We start from the raw sequence: 17,036 nt of genomic DNA, 5'->3' as shown, positions 1-17,036 counted from the left end.
ATATCCGCTTAAAACAAAAAAATTGAATTTTACTCCATATTGCAAAACTTTTTTGCGTCTTGTACAAACACAATTCTCACGAAAAGTAAAAGTATTTCAAAGTGATGGCAGAAAGGAGTTCGTTAATCAATATGTACGCAAGATCTATGATGATAATGCACGTTTCAACGCTTCTCTTGCCCGTACACCGCACCACAAAATGGTCGGGCCGAACGAAAACATCGGCATATCGTCGAAACAGGTTTAGCCATGCTCAAATTCCCGCCACCCATTGGGTTGATGCGTTTAGTACAGCCACATACATCATTAATCGTTTACCCACCAAAGTTCTAAACGATAAATCTCCATTTGAGATGCTTTTTTTCACTAAACCCGTTTACACAAACCTTCGTGTTTTTGGATGTTTTGTTTATCCGTACTTACGCGACTATGCTCCTCATAAACTTGCACCTTGTAGTATACCTTGTATTTTCATGGGCTATGCCCCACAATACAAAGGCTACAAGTGTTTTGATCCAGCATCTTTTCGTATGTATGTCACCCGTCATGCTCGCTTTGACGAGTCTTTTTTTCCTTACAATAATGATGTGACATTCGTCAATTTCGGGTCTTGTTTGTATTCGTTTTTGTATTTGTTTATTATGTAAACCGACCCGATTTGTAAACCGAAGCTTATGTTATAATCAAAATGATGGATTTATGTTACAATATTGTTTCACACTTGTTGGGTCTTGAAAACATCCTATTTTTATTTTTATTTATATTTATTTATTTATTATTATTTTTTTTTGTTGTTTTGTGTTTTTGTCTTGATCCATTTTGCATGAAAACTCTTGTGTCTCACACCCATATTTGACCACCAACATTACCCTATATATACACCACCTTTCCTCTTCATTTTCCCTTGCTACAACTCCAAAAAAAAAAAAAATCTCTCAAACATCAAAGATTCAAGGTTATCTTCTTAAGTGTTCTTGAAGGTTTTTGGTCTTTCATCTTAATTAGTTTATGTAGCCTTATTAATACTTGTTTATGGTTGTGCAACATATATATAATATACACCCCTTGTTTACCTTTGGTAGCTACTTCTCCGATTCCGGTCGGTGAGGTTTCAGACCCCATAAGGCAAGGCTTCATGGAGGACTTCGTGTCCTTGATATATATACATCTATATAACTTGTTCATACATATTAATCTTGCTTATTTTAGTTTGTTGGTCATGTTTACAAGTTCCATGGTTATGGGTTTTTAAGAGTCTATGCTTCGGTTTAACCGTAAATAGCTCTAAACCGTAAACCGAACTTTGTTACTAGTTTGTTTGTTTAAACATACTTAGTGTTAGATCTAAGTTTCTAAAATCATTTTTACAAATTCTATGGTTATGGGTTTATAGAATCTTACCTCGGTCTTAACCCGAAACACGATCCGAACCGAAAACCGAACTTTTGTTTAAAGACTTTATTGTTAACTTTTGGTATTTTTTATTTGTACATTATTATACAAGTTGTTTAGTGTTTGGACATGTGGAAACCATCTATGAACTTGTTGTGAGATGGAAACCGAACCAAACCGATTCTTGCTCGCTTAAGACACACAAGTGTGTTTTTTTTAGCCATCAAGACTTGTATATTTCTTTAAAAATAGTTACAAATTGATTTTTAAATATTTTTTATGTACTTGGAAATGTTGGATCCAACTTGATCTCATAACAAAGTTTGGACCGACAAAACCGAACACTCGCTTAACGTGTGTTGTTAGTTCTAAAACAATGGAACTACATACTTGGTTAAGTCTTATTAAATTTTATTGAGTTATCTCATAACATTCACTATTTTGGAAAGTTGACTTTGGGTTTGACCAATTATCAAGACCCGAACCGACAACCCGAACACTCGATAAAAAAAAACCGTTTTAGTATCTTTATTCCAAAGGGATTTGCATTCTTGCATTTTACCCACCTTATTACTTAACATAGGTTGAGTAAATATTAAGGTTAGATACTTTAACCCGGTTTCGAGCAAACTTACATTTTTAAAGGGTTATTATTATAAATTCTTAAATAGTTACATTTTAAACCTTGAACTTTAATTATTTACATTTCTCAACATTTATTTTGTTTAAAGACCTTCAAGACAACCTTTCTAAATTCAAGACTTCTTTCCTTTTTAGGCATTGTGCGTTAAACTCGTCGTTCTGACAAATCTCCAAATTATCATCTTTCAAGTTTACTACTTGAAGGTGAGTACTTCATACCCCATTTTCCATCTTTTATTTTGGGGGTGACATTTCATACTTATTCAACAAAACGCTTTATATTTGAATCTTAAACCACAAATGTAGTTGTATACTTTACCTAAATAATTGCTCGATTTGGTGTTCTATGCTTATATGCCTATGTGTTTATCGCTTTTGGTTGGTGGAACTATAAAATCCTAGACTATTTGGCATCCTCTTATAGCAAGGTGTCGTTAACTTAATGCAATTAACGATAACTATAAAATCCTAGACTATTTGGCATCCCCTTATAGCTAGGTGTCGCTAATGTGTTTAGCGATATCTATTTATCCAAATTACCACTTTTATTTATCGTTTCGTATGCAAGTTTTGTGGCTATCTTTATTATATACTAATATGATTAAACTTATGAATTGCTCACCGACCTTTGTGTTGACAAACTTTATTTTATGAAATGTTGCAGGTTTGCATCTTGGTTGATTTATGATTGTGAAGAAAACGACATCAAAGACCTTAGGATATTAGTAAAAATGAACAATATCAAATTTGCCATATTTTGTGATATCTTGTTTATGGTTATTTTATGAATAATTGTTATGTGACATTTTCGATGTTGCGAAATGAAATGAGTTTATTAAATACTGTCACTTTAATTAGTGTCATGTGCTTATGGACAATCGTTACACCTCGGCATGTTCCGCCGCCTTTGGTCGGGGTGTGACAAATGAGCCCTCTCATACAAACGTGGCCAATCTTTTTCTATCAACGTTCCATGAACCCATCACCTTTTCTCACACTAACCCACTCCCAACAACTCAAACATCCTCATCCAAAGTCAACCTTAAATTTACCCCACCATGTTCTTTGTGCAAAAATGATGCTTCCACCCTTTCGCCACCCACTATTGTCCACCATAACGTTGACCCACCATCACCAGTTGCACCCTCACCATTCAACCCCGAACCACCCTCACCCGCTACCTCGCCTGACTCTTCTCCATCCCCTCCGCCTCTTTTTGCCACCCAACCCTCTGTAACATCGTCTCACCCAATGGTGACCCGCTCTCAGGTTGGCATTTTCAAACCAAATCCAAAGCGCGCCTCATACCTTGCCTAAGACATGCACTCATGTCTTCATGTAGCTCTTTTAACTGCTACTGACCCTAAAGGTTATAAAAGTGCTTCTAAATATGCCCATTGGATGGATGCCATGAAATCCGAACTTCAAGCTCTTCATCGGAATCATACATGGTCTTTTGTCCCACGTCCTCCCTCCATAAATGTTGTTGGTTTAAATGGGTCTACCGAACCAAATATCATTCTGATGGTTCGTTAGACCATCACAAAGCCCGTCTTGTGGCTCAAGGCTTCACGCAAATATCGGGTCTTGACTTCACTCATACCTTTAGCCCCGTTGTAAAGGCCTCCACCATTCGCATCGCCCTTTCCTTAGCCATCATTAACGGTTGGTCTCTTCATCAACTCGATGTGAATAATGCCTTTATCAACAGCTCTCTCTTAACTGTCTACATGGAGCAACCACCAAGTTTTGTTAATCCGAAATTCTTAACTCATGTTTGCAAACTTCATAAGGCTCTCTACTAACTTAAGCAAGCTCCTCAGGCTTGGTTCCATAGACTCAGCTCATTTCTTTTGTCTTTCGGCTTCTCATGTAGCCGTGCCGATCCGTCCCTTTTTGTTTTTCACCAAGGTGACTCTTTCATGTACCTACTTGTTTACGTAGACGATCTCATTCTTACAGGAAACAAACCCTCTCCACTGTCTACGTTCACAAGTTGTCTTCATCAAGAGTTTACCATCAAAGACCTTGGCTCCTTGAACTATTTCCTTGGTCTTGAGGTTGTCCAGTCCGACTCCACTCTTTTTCTCACTCAAGCAAAATATGCTAACGGCATCATCATCCGTTCCGGTTTATGTCATGCTAAGCCTGCTCCTACTCCATTATCGACCTCCGATACCTTCACTTCAGATGGCACTCCGTACTCTGATCCCACTTTCTACAGCTCCATTGTTGGAGCCCTTCAATATTTAACCATCACTCGACCCGACTTAGCCTATGCTGTCAACCAAGCATGTCAACACTTACATACTCCGACAAAAAAACATTGGCAATTGGTTAAGCGAATTCTTCGATATGTTAAAGGTACTATATCTCATGGTCTCGTGTTTACTCGTCCTAAATCGTCAGCTATTTTGGGGTACTTGGATGCGGATTGGGGAAGATGTATTGAGACTCGGAGGTCCACATATGGTTATTCAATTTTTCTCGGTGGCAACTTAATGTCTTGGAGCGCAAAGAAACAACCGACGATTTCCCGGTCTAGTTGTAAGTTGAGTATCGGGCCATCGCAAACGCAGCAGCTGAGATTGTATGGATCACTCACCTTTTGAAGGAACTTCATGCTTTCCTTTCTTCACGTCCGACTCTTTTGTGTGACAACCGAAGCGCCTTATTCATGAGTCAAAATCCGGTTTCTCACAAACGAGCCAAGCACATTGACTTAGATTATCACTTTGTTCGTGAATTGGTTATGTCAGGGAGATTGCATACTTAGTTTGTTCCTACCAAGCTTCAACTTGCGGACATTTTTACTAAGAGCCTGCCACGCCCACAGTTTGAACATTTTCGGGATTTGCTTCGAGTTTGTCCGTCGCCGTTTCGCTTGCAGGGGATAAAGATAATGTTGGCAACTTCTACAATCACTCCTAGTCTTCCTCCTATTAAAAGATAAAATTGGCAACTTCAACAACCACTCCTAGTCTTTCTCCTATAGTTATGTATATTTAATTGTAGTTATGTATTGTTATTGACTTTTCTTTTTCTTTGGTTTGTAATTTTGTATCTAATAGAAAGATATCTCTTTAAATCATTAAGAGAGAATTACATTATCACATTTATGGATGTCGAAAATTTCGTGAATTGAGAAGGCGAAAATGAGAAGAATGTCACACCACGAGCTAATGGTTTGCCACAAGACTGAGGCAACGAAACACGAAGTGAACATGTGATCAACAGACTTTTCGAACACCATACAATAACTACACATACTCGCCCCGGAGAGGAGTTTCTTTTTTATTAAATTGTTGGTCGTCAGTAACCGATGTCAGAGAGCCCGCCAAGCTAACATATTCATGTTTAAAGGAACCCAAGAATTCCACTCTAGGATGTTTTTGGAGGGAAGATGAGTGATTTTATATAAAAGCTTTTTCATTGATGCTAAATAGCATAGACTCGTTACCAACCCACACCCACTTGTCTTCTCTTCCTTTGAATCTAAAGAAAACAATTTTTCCAGTAGCCCCATGAGCTCGTTGACCACAACCCCGTCCACCAGAAAATCCCTCTAATTCCACTTGAACATCAGGTTTCCATCCCTTTCTTTACACATGTCGGCTACTAAACAACCTTTACACTGCTTTCTTGAGTTTTTTTATTAAAGGGTTTGGAAAAGAAAAAATAAGAATATTTTTCTTGTTTCATTCTTGAGTAATTTTTTTAAAAGAAAAGAAAGAGAATGGAAAGAAAAATTAAGTCTTTTTTCCTCCCAAACTTTCCAGCCAAATATGGCCTGATTGTGAAGAAAAAGTTTATATATTACTAATTTACCCATATTTTCCTTCCTATCTAACTCAATAATGATGACATAATTGTAAAGTTACAATTTTTTTTCCTTTCTTTTCATTCCTATCTAACTCAAGAATGTAATTAAAACTTTCTTTTCTTTTCTTTTATTTTAACTCGAAAATGTGTTTAAAGTATATAATTTCTTTTCCTTTCTTTCCTTATCCAATTTTATCATTTTTTCCCTTGTATTTTAAACCTGAGAATGCAGTGTTAGAGATTTCTACAGAGAACAAGTTAGGATATTGATTCTTTAAAGGTTGCCCCCTCTAACCATGCATCCTGTCAAAACAGAACCTTAAGCCTCACACCTCTAATCTCCTTAGTCAAAAAAATATGAGACACAACAAGAAAGTTGTTAATTTTCGTTTTGCTTCCCCAAGTTCCACTAAGCTTTTTATTGTAGTGCCGAGCATGTTCTAAGAGTATGATAGATAACTTCAATGACTTGTCTCCAAAGACTCTCGTTTTCCACCTTAAATCTCCACTAGCCAAGAGAGCTAAGTTTGAGCCCCTTAGCGAGCACAAACCCAGACCCCATCCTCTTTCCAACTTAAATCTCCACCACCCTCTTTCAAGAGAGCTAACTTCAATGACTTGTCTCATCCACCTTATACATCATGGTGTATAAATTATGTGGATTCCTAAACATAATTGTGTTACGGTCATATGACCATTTGATCAACTAGTATGAACAAGAATTAAAAAGAAATAGAAATTAGATGAAGTCTTGAATAATTAAAATCCTACATTTGAAGTGGAAAAGAAAGAAATAATTCTCTTGAATTTGTTAAAGAGTGGTGCAAAAAATGAAAGGGTGGGAGCAGGCTCCTATTTGTACTAAAATGGGGAGGTTACTTTTAAAAATGATTTAATGATAAATTGATTAGGAGAATGCTTTAGGGGAGGAGGTTTGACCCTTTTAAAAGAGTTAAGTAATTTATTTATTTGGCTAATTGGTTTTTAATAATCCCAACTTAATCAGTTGGTCGATAATAATCCCAACGTAAAAAATAGTTGTCATCGATCCCAACTTTCACACAATTTGTTTTCATTGAACCTATGTTAAAAAAATTGGTATATTAATTTTTAATGATCTCAACTATTGCCTTTTGGTCACTGCTAGTCCCAACTAATGATTTAGCTACTAATGGTCCCAACTTTTAAAGTATTTGTTCCTAACGGTCCGCGACTAACAAAATCCTAACGTCGTTAGTTTCAGGTCGCTGGAAAAACAGTTTTGCCCAGAAAACTCATTTTTTCCCTGAAAACTCAACATTTTCGTCCCAAACATCTTGGTAACTTCGTATCGGACCTTTAGGAACCTTTTTCTAGTAAAAACCCCAATTATTGAGGTCGTCGGAAACCTTAGATTAACCATCGTCGGAATCGATTGATGGTGCTCAAGTGGCGGTAGTTAGTTAGCGGTGAGTCAATTGGCGGTGATTGCGGTGTTCAGGTGGTGTTTTCCGGCAACAAATTTGAATTTTCCGGCCAAAAACATTTTCCCGACGACCTGAAACTACGTCGTTAGGATTCTGTTAGTCGCGGACCATTAGGAACAAATACTTTAAAAGTTGGGACCATCAGTAGCCAATTCATTAGTTGAGACCAGCAGTGACCAAAAGGCAATAGTTAGGACAATTAAAAACCAATATACCAAAAAAATTTAACGACATTAAGTTTTTTCTAAATTTCAAATTGATGTTTTAGAGCTTTCGATCGGAATGAGGATACAAATCGATTGATGTAAAACTTACCTCGAAACGGTGCACCAAACAACTTGATTTTGGTTAATTAAAAGTTTAATTATACACTGTTTGGACCACCGTTTTGAGATAAATTTTACATAAATCGACTCGTGTCCTCATCCCGAATGAAATCCCTAAAACATTAATTTGGAATTTGGAAGATAAACTTAATATCGTTAAGTTTTATTTTTTAATGGGGATTCGATGAAAACAAATAGTGTGAAAGATGGGACCGGTGTCAACTATTTTCTATGTTGGGATTATTACGGCCAACTGCATTAAGTTTGGCTTATTAAAATCCAATTTGCCTATTATAAAAATTATACTCTTTTATTATTATACAAACAAAAAATGATAACAAAAGCGTGTTAAAATATTAATTTGATGGATGCACATGTTAATCAAAAGGTCTTTTGTAACATGTGATGTGTCATATTATCCATGAAGGTATATAACTATTATGGAAATATTTCTTATAGTTAGAACATATATTTATAATTATTCAAAACTTCTAAGGTCAGATTCAGACAACATAAATTCTCAAAATGAGTTACGTGCGTAAAGTGACATAAGTCACAATATATTCATAAACAACGAAATAACATGAAATCCCAAACTTTATTGATAAATGAAAATCCGAATTACATTGAAATTTAAAACGGGTCAGATTTCGAGTTTAAAAATTTACGAATGCTACAGTATTCACATTTTGGGAATTTCATTTCGAAATTATAATAAAAAAAATATATTTTTTTAAAAAAAACAACTACCGCATGAAGTTAAAAGTTTTAACAAATTTTATATACATGCAAAAAAAAATAACAATGATTTTCGAATGAACCGGAAAATCGCTACAATGGAGATTATGACAAGGGCACTTATATATAGGATGTACCAGTAGCGTATCCGTGTCCACCCATGCCTTTATCATACTACATTTGTCCCGTTGTCCAAAATCATTTGAAGTTCTGAGTTATTGCACACAACCGTACTTATTCACAAATAATGAAATAACATAAAATCCAAAATTTTATTGATAAATGAAAATCCGATTTACATTGAAATTTAAAATAGGTTGGGTTTCGAGTTTAAAAATTTACGAATGTTACAGTTAAGAATCAATAAATCGTGTAAATCCCTGATTTAACGGCTTGAATTGTGGATCAATGTTGAGAGAAGGGGGGGGGGGTATTTTCGGTGATGGGTGGGAGGGAAGGAGGAAAACTTTTTATAATTTTTGCAAGTTAATCCCTAGTGTGTGTTTGGTTCATTGAGCAAAAGGTGTAAAATCTATAACTTAGGGTTGAAACGGCACATATTTGATAGTCCTTATAGTTTGCTAACGATTAGTATATATATTTGAGCGTCGCACAATGACATTATAATAAAGGTAAAATAATAGAAATTCGTTGTTTTATCGAATACGTGCGGATCTGAAAAAATAAAATTTTTAAAAATGAGTTTTCGAGTTTGGAATTTGACGGATGTCACACATTTGAACTTGTTATTTGCACAGAAGTCTGACATCCGTTCTAATTGAACTATGTTTTGATTAGTTTCCTTTTAAAGATATATTTGCGCTTTGACAAGTTTGACGTTAAGATTTCCGCTGCATATATTATGTTGAGTTTGAAGTTACTATTTTGCATGTATAAACTCAACCACTATGACACCCTGGGTTTAGAGGTTACATTTGATCTAAAATATATGGGTTAAACTATATATTAAACTGTTATCATTAATATACTTTTAAAATAGAAAATAATAATCTATAAGTCCAGTTCAGTTAGATGTTTTTTGGTTTCATGCATACCGTAAGCTTGTCTGAAATTGGCCATGCAGAAAATTGATGCTTTGACAATCATATATAACCACGAATCTTTGAGAAATTAACGCGGGAGAGAGAGAAAGAAAGAATCCGGATTGACAGGGGAGCTATTGAACGATGTCATTTCCACAAATGTAGTAATCCAAAGAAACCCTAGCGAAGATCAATCAATTGAAATCATGCCCAGAAATTTTCAATTCTTGCGATTTCGATCAATCAGGATCAACCTCAAGACGAAGGAAGCCCTATAATCTAGGGTTTCTTATTAAGATTCCATGATGGTTGGTTAATTATTATGTCTTGTATGCTATTTCTGCAATGAATTTACGTTCAAAACATCATGAAGTTTTGAGAATTAATGCTTATCATATATGTTGCCTTGTTACACCCTAAATTAGAGATATTGATTTAAGACCTTAATGCATTTGAATTGTTATGCATATTTGAAATTATATGGTGCCTTGTGAGCATGATGCAACTTGAAAGTGCATGCATATTGTATTAGGCGAATCGCACATACTGCAGGTTTTTGATTCGTTTGTATGCACTACAGGGAACTGCAGTGAACATAACGGTAGGCTCTCATGTGTGGGTTGAGGATACAGCCGAAGCTTGGATCGATGGGCAAGTCACGACCATTAAAGGAAATGAAGTCGAAATTAAGACTACTGGCGGCAAAACGGTTAGTCATTAACAATTTGGTTGGGATCAAATTCGGTCAATTGTTCATTAATAGGGGCACTCGGAGTTACTTTTATGTTAGAGTGGGATTACCTTTGAAAATGAAAGTGAAAGTTATGAGTTCTATTGGTCATAGTTTGGATTTCAAAAACCAATTTGCATAAAAATATAAGTGGTATCTTGAATTTCATATTATGGGTTACTTTTTTCAGGTGGTTTCTAATTTCTCCAAAATATATCCAATGGATACGGAAGCTCCAGCGGGCGGTGTTGATGACATGACAAAGCTATCTTATCTGCACGAGCCGGGAGTCTTGCAGAACTTAAGAACCAGATATGAACTTAATGAAATTTATGTAAGTTTTCCACTTTTTTATTCTTTATTATAGTCTAAAGACCTAAGCAAATATAACTTATACTTTTTGTTTTTGTTTTTAATATTGGCAGACTTACACAGGAAACATTTTAATTGCAATCAACCCATTCCAAAAGTTACCTCATTTATACGATGCTCATATGATGCAACAATACAAGGGAGCACCATTTGGTGAATTGAGTCCTCATGTATTTGCAATTGCAGATACATCCTACAGGTTATTAATTTTAACATTCTAATGTAATGGTAACTAATAAGTAAACAACAAGTAACAGACTAGTAAAATCTCACTCATAGCAAGCTATTGATAGGGTCTGAGGTGGGTAAAATGATACATTGTGTCACAAAACAAAATATGGTAATTAACTTGATATATTAGCAGTAAACTACGGATAACATAATATGTAATTAACTTGTAATAACCTTTTATTTATTAAATGCACGAGTGCTCACCGTTTTGTTACATTTTTACTGGTTCAGGGCGATGGTTAATGAGGGGAAAAGTAATTCGATTCTGGTTAGTGGTGAAAGTGGTGCAGGTAAAACAGAAACAACCAAAATGCTTATGCAGTTTCTTGCATATTTGGGTGGCAGAAAAGCTACTGAAGGCCGGACCGTTGAACAACAAGTTCTTGAAGTATGATACATGACGAATAGTTCTATGTTTAAAGAACCTCTTAATTATTCTATATTTTATATCACTTAACCATATGTATCCTAATATATTTGTCACCATTTTGGCTGCAGTCAAATCCAGTTCTTGAAGCTTTTGGCAATGCCAAAACTGTTAGAAACAATAATTCCAGGTAACAACCTTTTAAATTCCCATTTAAATGAAAAAATTAATGTTGATAATCTATATTCTTGTTTAATTGATTTGCTTGCGATATAATGCTAGCCGCTTTGGGAAGTTTGTTGAGATACAATTTGATAAGCACGGGAGAATATCCGGAGCAGCTATCAGGACTTACCTTCTAGAAAAATCTCGTGTTTGTCAAGTAAACGACCCTGAAAGGAATTATCACTGTTTTTACCTGCTTTGTGCAGCACCACCAGAGGTACTAAGTTTTGACTTTTCAAAGTCAACTTCACCAGTCAATATTTGACTAACTTTGCGTTGGGTATCAGGAAGTTGAGAAATATAAATTGGGAAGCCCGCAGTCGTTTCACTATCTTAACCAATCAAAATGCTTTGAGCTTGTTGGTGTGAATGATGGGCATGAATATCTTGTCACAAGAAGAGCCATGGATATTGTTGGAATAAGTAAAAAAGAACAGGTATCTGTGATTTTTTATTTACTTTATACTTTTAAATATCATATATGCCCTTAAAAACTAGTTGAAATACCATATTCATTCATATCATTAAATGCCATTTTACCCTTATTTTTCTAAAACTTAAAAAAAAATCATATATATCCCTCAATATGTCTTTCAAAATATGAGATTTATCCATTTCATCAAAATAAGACATTTACCCGTAATTCTGCATCGGGGATGAAGTTTTTTTTTTGCTTGACATCACCGCTTTGACTTATCGCGTATATGATATTTTTTAAGTTTATATGTATATTATGTAAGATCATAAATTCATAACTTGTTTTTACTTCTTCAAAGGAAGCAATTTTTAGAGTTACTGCTGCTATTCTTCATCTTGGAAATATTGAATTTGCCAAGGGGAAAGAGGTCGACTCTTCGGTGCTAAAAAATGACAAAGCTAAATTTCATCTTAATATGGCTGCAGAACTTCTTATGTATGATTGTTTCGTATCCGAATTGTTTATAAGTTTTTATTTTTATATATGTCTGTAAGTTACATGCGCTTGTGTTAGGTGTGATCCTGTTGGCTTGCAAGATGCATTATGCAAACGAATGATGGTAACGCCTGAAGAAGTTATTAAAAGAAGTCTTGATCCTCTTAGTGCAGCATTCAGCAGGGACGGTTTGGCTAAAACAATATATTCCAGATTATTTGATTGGTACACATTTGTATATTGAGAAAACCTTTATTAATAAACTTCTAGTATTTGATAAGTTATATTCAGGTTGGTGGATAAAATTAATGTTTCAATTGGACAAGATGCTGAGTCAAAATCTCTAATTGGTGTTCTTGACATTTATGGTTTTGAGAGCTTTAAGAACAACAGGTGTGACAACAATTAATGTACTTACTTTCTGAAGAACAGTTGTTTTCGACAGTTGTATATATCTCAATATCATCATAACATGCAGTTTTGAGCAATTTTGCATTAATTTCACAAATGAAAAACTGCAGCAACACTTTAACCAGGTGGATATTGAGTTGTTTTATTTAATTGTTGTTAGTGTAAATTTTCTTAAAAACTGAATATACAAACTGTTACGTTTAATTTTCAGCATGTTTTCAAGGGGGAACAAGAAGAATACAAAAAAGAGGCTATCAATTGGAGCTACATTGAATTTGTTGATAACCAAGATGTTTTAGATTTAATTGAAAAGGTATGAATATGATCACTTTATAACTACAAATAACAACGAACAAATTATTTATGTCGTATTTATATTGCAGAAACCTGGTGGTATCATTGCTCTACTTGATGAAGCTTGGTATGCAACATGCTCCTTAATTCATATTTATATGTTTCTTCATTTTGTATACTCGACAATAGTTACAAATAAAAGTGCAGATTGAAGATCTTTACAATTTGAACTTTATGTTTATTTTTTAGTATGTTCCCAAAGTCAACACACGAGACATTCGCAAACAAGCTTTATCAGATATTCAAAAATCACAAACGTTTCATAAAGCCCAAGTTGTCACGCACAGATTTCACAATTGCTCATTATGCAGGAGAGGTATGCATTTTATCTAAACCTTGTTTATATATAGTACACAATAGAATTATTTGTTGAATGTAAAATTATTTTGTTTTTTTAGGTGCAATATCAATCTGAACAATTTCTTGACAAGAATAAAGATTATGTGGTTCCTGAACACCAAGATTTATTAGGTAATTCCAAATGTTCCTTTGTGGCGGGGCTTTTTCCTACGGTAGCTGAAGAGTCATCTAAATCTGCTAAATTTTCTTCAATTGGTTCCCGTTTTAAGGTATCTTTACCATGTTGTTTGCTGACGTGTGACTATGCATACTGACGTGTCACTATGCATGTAATGCAGCTTCAACTGCAACAACTGATGGAAACACTAAATGCTACCGAGCCTCATTATGTTAGATGTGTAAAACCAAACAATAAACTGAAACCTTCCATATTTGAAAACGTCAACATCATGCAGCAATTGCGTTGTGGTGTGAGTATATGAAGCATTTAATTTTATTATGCGTTGTATATTTAGCGACTAATTCTTTCACTCTTAGGGTGTTTTAGAGGCGATAAGAATCAGTTGTGCTGGTTATCCTACGCGTCTCGCTTTCTTTGAATTTATAAACAGATTTGGGATTCTTGCACCCGAAGCCTTGGCAGGCGGGTAGATTTTAATCTTTTATCATATCCTGATCGTAACATTTATCTTGATTTGATTCTTATTATATACATTCTAACATTTTGTTTAATGTGTTGGAAGTAACTTCGATGAAAAGGTGGTATGCGCAAAGATCTTGGAAAAGATGGGACTCAGTGGCTATCAGGTAATTACCGAGTTTCTGCTATTAAGAATACGGTTTTATGTTATATTTTCAACTCTGGTTGACGGCATACATTCTTTATACAGATTGGTAAAACAAAAGTATTCTTGAGAGCAGGGCAGATGGCAGAATTAGATGCCTTGAGAGCTGAGGTGCTTGGCAGTGCAGCATCAATAATTCAAAGACGTATAAGAACTCATATTGCCCACCATCAGTTTACTGCTTTACGCAAAGCGTCACTTTTTTTACAGTCTTATTGTAGAGGTGAGCTTCTATAACATTCTTAACCTGATAATATTCCGTGTTTTTATGTTTGAATTGTTCGGAATTTAGGTAGATTGGCTTACAATAAGTTTGAAGAACTAAAAAGGATTGTGGCGGCTATAAGAATTGCGAAGCACGTGCGTAAATGGCGAGCTTGGGCAGCTTACACTCAACTTCGGGCGTCAGTTCTTGCAGTCCAAACAGGCTATCGTGCATTTGAGGCTCGTAGAAAATTCAGACACCGGAAAGAAACCAACGCTGCAATTAAAATTCAGGTTAACTTTTTTAAATTAAAAAAGAAGAAATGAGTTTGGACATTTCTAAGCGTTTTTCTTGTAGACTCGGTGGCGTTGTCATAAAAATTCTGCATATTATAAAAGGCTAAAGAAAGGAGCCATAGCTACACAATGCAGGCGGAGGGGAATACTTGCAAAGAGAGAGCTAAGAAAACTTAAAATGGTAAGTTTTGATACTTAATTTAACAATTATTACTCAATATTTAATTAATACCATATACATTCTTTTACTTTTTCTGCAGGCTGCACTAGAAACAGGTGCACTTAAAAAGGCAAAAGATAAGCTTGAGAAACAATTAGAAGACCTAACGTGGCGTTTAAAACTGGAGAAACGTTTAAGAGTAATATAATTATCATATATTATATATCTGTTTATGTAGATTAACTAGGGGTTTTAAGTTAATGATATACAATTGTAAATATATTATCATATGTCCAGACTGATTTGGAAGAAGCAAAAGCACAAGATGCGATAAAATTTCAAACTCACATAGAAGCTTTGCAAAAAAAACTTGATGAAACAGCTGCAATGGCGGTTAAAGATAGAGAAGCACTAAGAAAAGCTATAAGCGAAGCACCTGGGCTTGTTGAGGAAAAAGAGATTGTTATTGAAGATACTAAGAAAATTGAATCGTTAAATGCACAAGTTAGTGATATGAAGGTATATCTTCTAGTATTACATATTAATATAGCATTTGTTCATGAGATTAAATTGAAGTTGCTGTATTTACCGTTTCATCCTTGCAGGCTATGTGGCAGTCGGAAAAGAAGCGTGCGGACGATCTTGAAGAATGTTGTGCAGAAGGACGCAAAAAGTTGGAAGAAACAGAAAAGAAAGTTGTTCTATTACTGGATTCTATGAGCAGGTTTATTCAGTGTATTTTATCTTAATAACAGTTTCTGTAAACTATATGTTTAACATGATTATATTATCTTAGACTGGAAGAGAAGTTGAATAACTTAGAATCAGAAAACAAAGTCTTCCGTCATCAAGCTGTGTCCATGGCACCTAATAAGTTTCTCTCGGGCCGTTCCAGATCTATTATGCAGGCATATTTTTCAATCTTTATTAAATTTTATCAAATTAGCATATAACAACACTAAGTTGCATTATAACTGCTTGATCTTTAACTTTTGCAGAGGAATGACAGTGGTACTTTAGTTGTAGATACAAAGTCATCTCAGGTATTATAATGTTATATCTAAGAAACTTGGTTATTATTAAGTGACATATATATCCTCATCATTTAATTATATGTTTTGGTGTTTTAGGACCCATATAGTCCTTCAGTTGGCCAACGGGATCTTGCAGAACTAGATGACAAACCACAGAACTCACTCGACGAAAAACAAATCGAGAATCAAGAATTACTTCTTAGATGCATTACACAACATTTAGGATTTGCAGGAAACAGACCGATAGCCGCTTGTATTATTTACAAATGCCTTCTGCAATGGAGAACTTTTGAAGTTGAGAAGACCAAGGTTTTTGACCGAATTCTCCAAACCATAGGCAATGCAATAGAGGTTTAAAACTATAACTTATTTCCCAATATGCTAAAACACATCTTTTTTTGTTATCAATAGTTTTTCTCTAATTGTTGTGCATTATTTAATATTTATAATATAGAACATGCAGGATAACAACGATGTATTGGCCTACTGGTTATCCAATGCTTCCACTCTTTTGCTTTTACTTCAACACACGTTGAAAGCAAGTGCGGCTGCATCGGGAGTGGGCTTCCGCCGTCGATCATCAGCTGCTCTTTTTGGGAGGATGACACCTGTAATTTCATTATATTTATTTTAACATTTCAAAACCAAATTTCATAAATTGTTTTTAAAGTTCTTATTGATTCTTTAGAGTTTTCGTGGAACTCCACACGGGGTGGATCTTCTGTTTGCAAATGGATCAGGAGTTGATGGTTTTACCAAAGTGGAAGCAAAGTATCCAGCTTTGCTCTTTAAGCAGCAGCTTACCGCATACGTTGAAAAAATATATGGAATGATTCGAGATATTTTGAAAAAAGAAATATCTCCATTGCTCGGGATGTGCATTCAGGTAAAATATATATCATTTAACTGTTTTTATTAAGTTTACTAACCGATATGTTAAACTAAAGGCACCAAGAATTTCTAGAGCGAGTCTCGTGAAGGGGTCTTCAAGTTCGGTTTCTAGTACAGCTCAGCAAACCCTCACATCTCATTGGCAAGGAATTGTTAAATGTCTTGGAAATTTCTTAATCATTTTAAAAACAAATCATGTTAGTGAACCTGCATTATTTCTGTTATTTTTTTTGTTCTGTCTTTTATTTTTCTACCAACTGTTATAATGTTATT

At 34.9% G+C, this 17,036-nt stretch overlaps 1 protein-coding gene across 1 annotated transcript; it reads left to right on the top strand.

The window, feature by feature from the left end:
• Window positions 1-9,950: 9,950 nt before the first annotated feature.
• On the top strand, window positions 9,951-16,960 carry LOC143617543 (myosin-9-like; the record flags this gene model as incomplete). Its single annotated transcript, XM_077090067.1, has 29 exons — window positions 9,951-10,493; window positions 10,585-10,730; window positions 10,994-11,150; window positions 11,261-11,319; window positions 11,412-11,571; window positions 11,642-11,791; window positions 12,131-12,267; window positions 12,346-12,492; window positions 12,559-12,660; window positions 12,746-12,803; window positions 12,890-12,991; window positions 13,062-13,099; window positions 13,222-13,348; window positions 13,431-13,601; window positions 13,671-13,802; window positions 13,870-13,979; window positions 14,076-14,139; window positions 14,223-14,400; window positions 14,470-14,675; window positions 14,740-14,859; window positions 14,939-15,037; window positions 15,136-15,357; window positions 15,444-15,562; window positions 15,635-15,746; window positions 15,837-15,881; window positions 15,969-16,223; window positions 16,327-16,482; window positions 16,561-16,758; window positions 16,820-16,960. Coding segments are annotated over exons 1-29 (3,873 nt in total), but the record flags the coding sequence as incomplete, so codon positions are not given.
• Between the last annotated feature and the right edge of the window lie 76 nt (window positions 16,961-17,036).

This window comes from Bidens hawaiensis, unplaced genomic scaffold (genome assembly GCF_021521415.1).
Source record: "Bidens hawaiensis isolate Kalapana, Puna unplaced genomic scaffold, B.hawaiensis_p1.1 tig00055307_1, whole genome shotgun sequence".
NCBI lineage: Eukaryota > Viridiplantae > Streptophyta > Magnoliopsida > Asterales > Asteraceae > Bidens > Bidens hawaiensis.
This window is presented reverse-complemented; position numbering and strand designations above follow the sequence as displayed.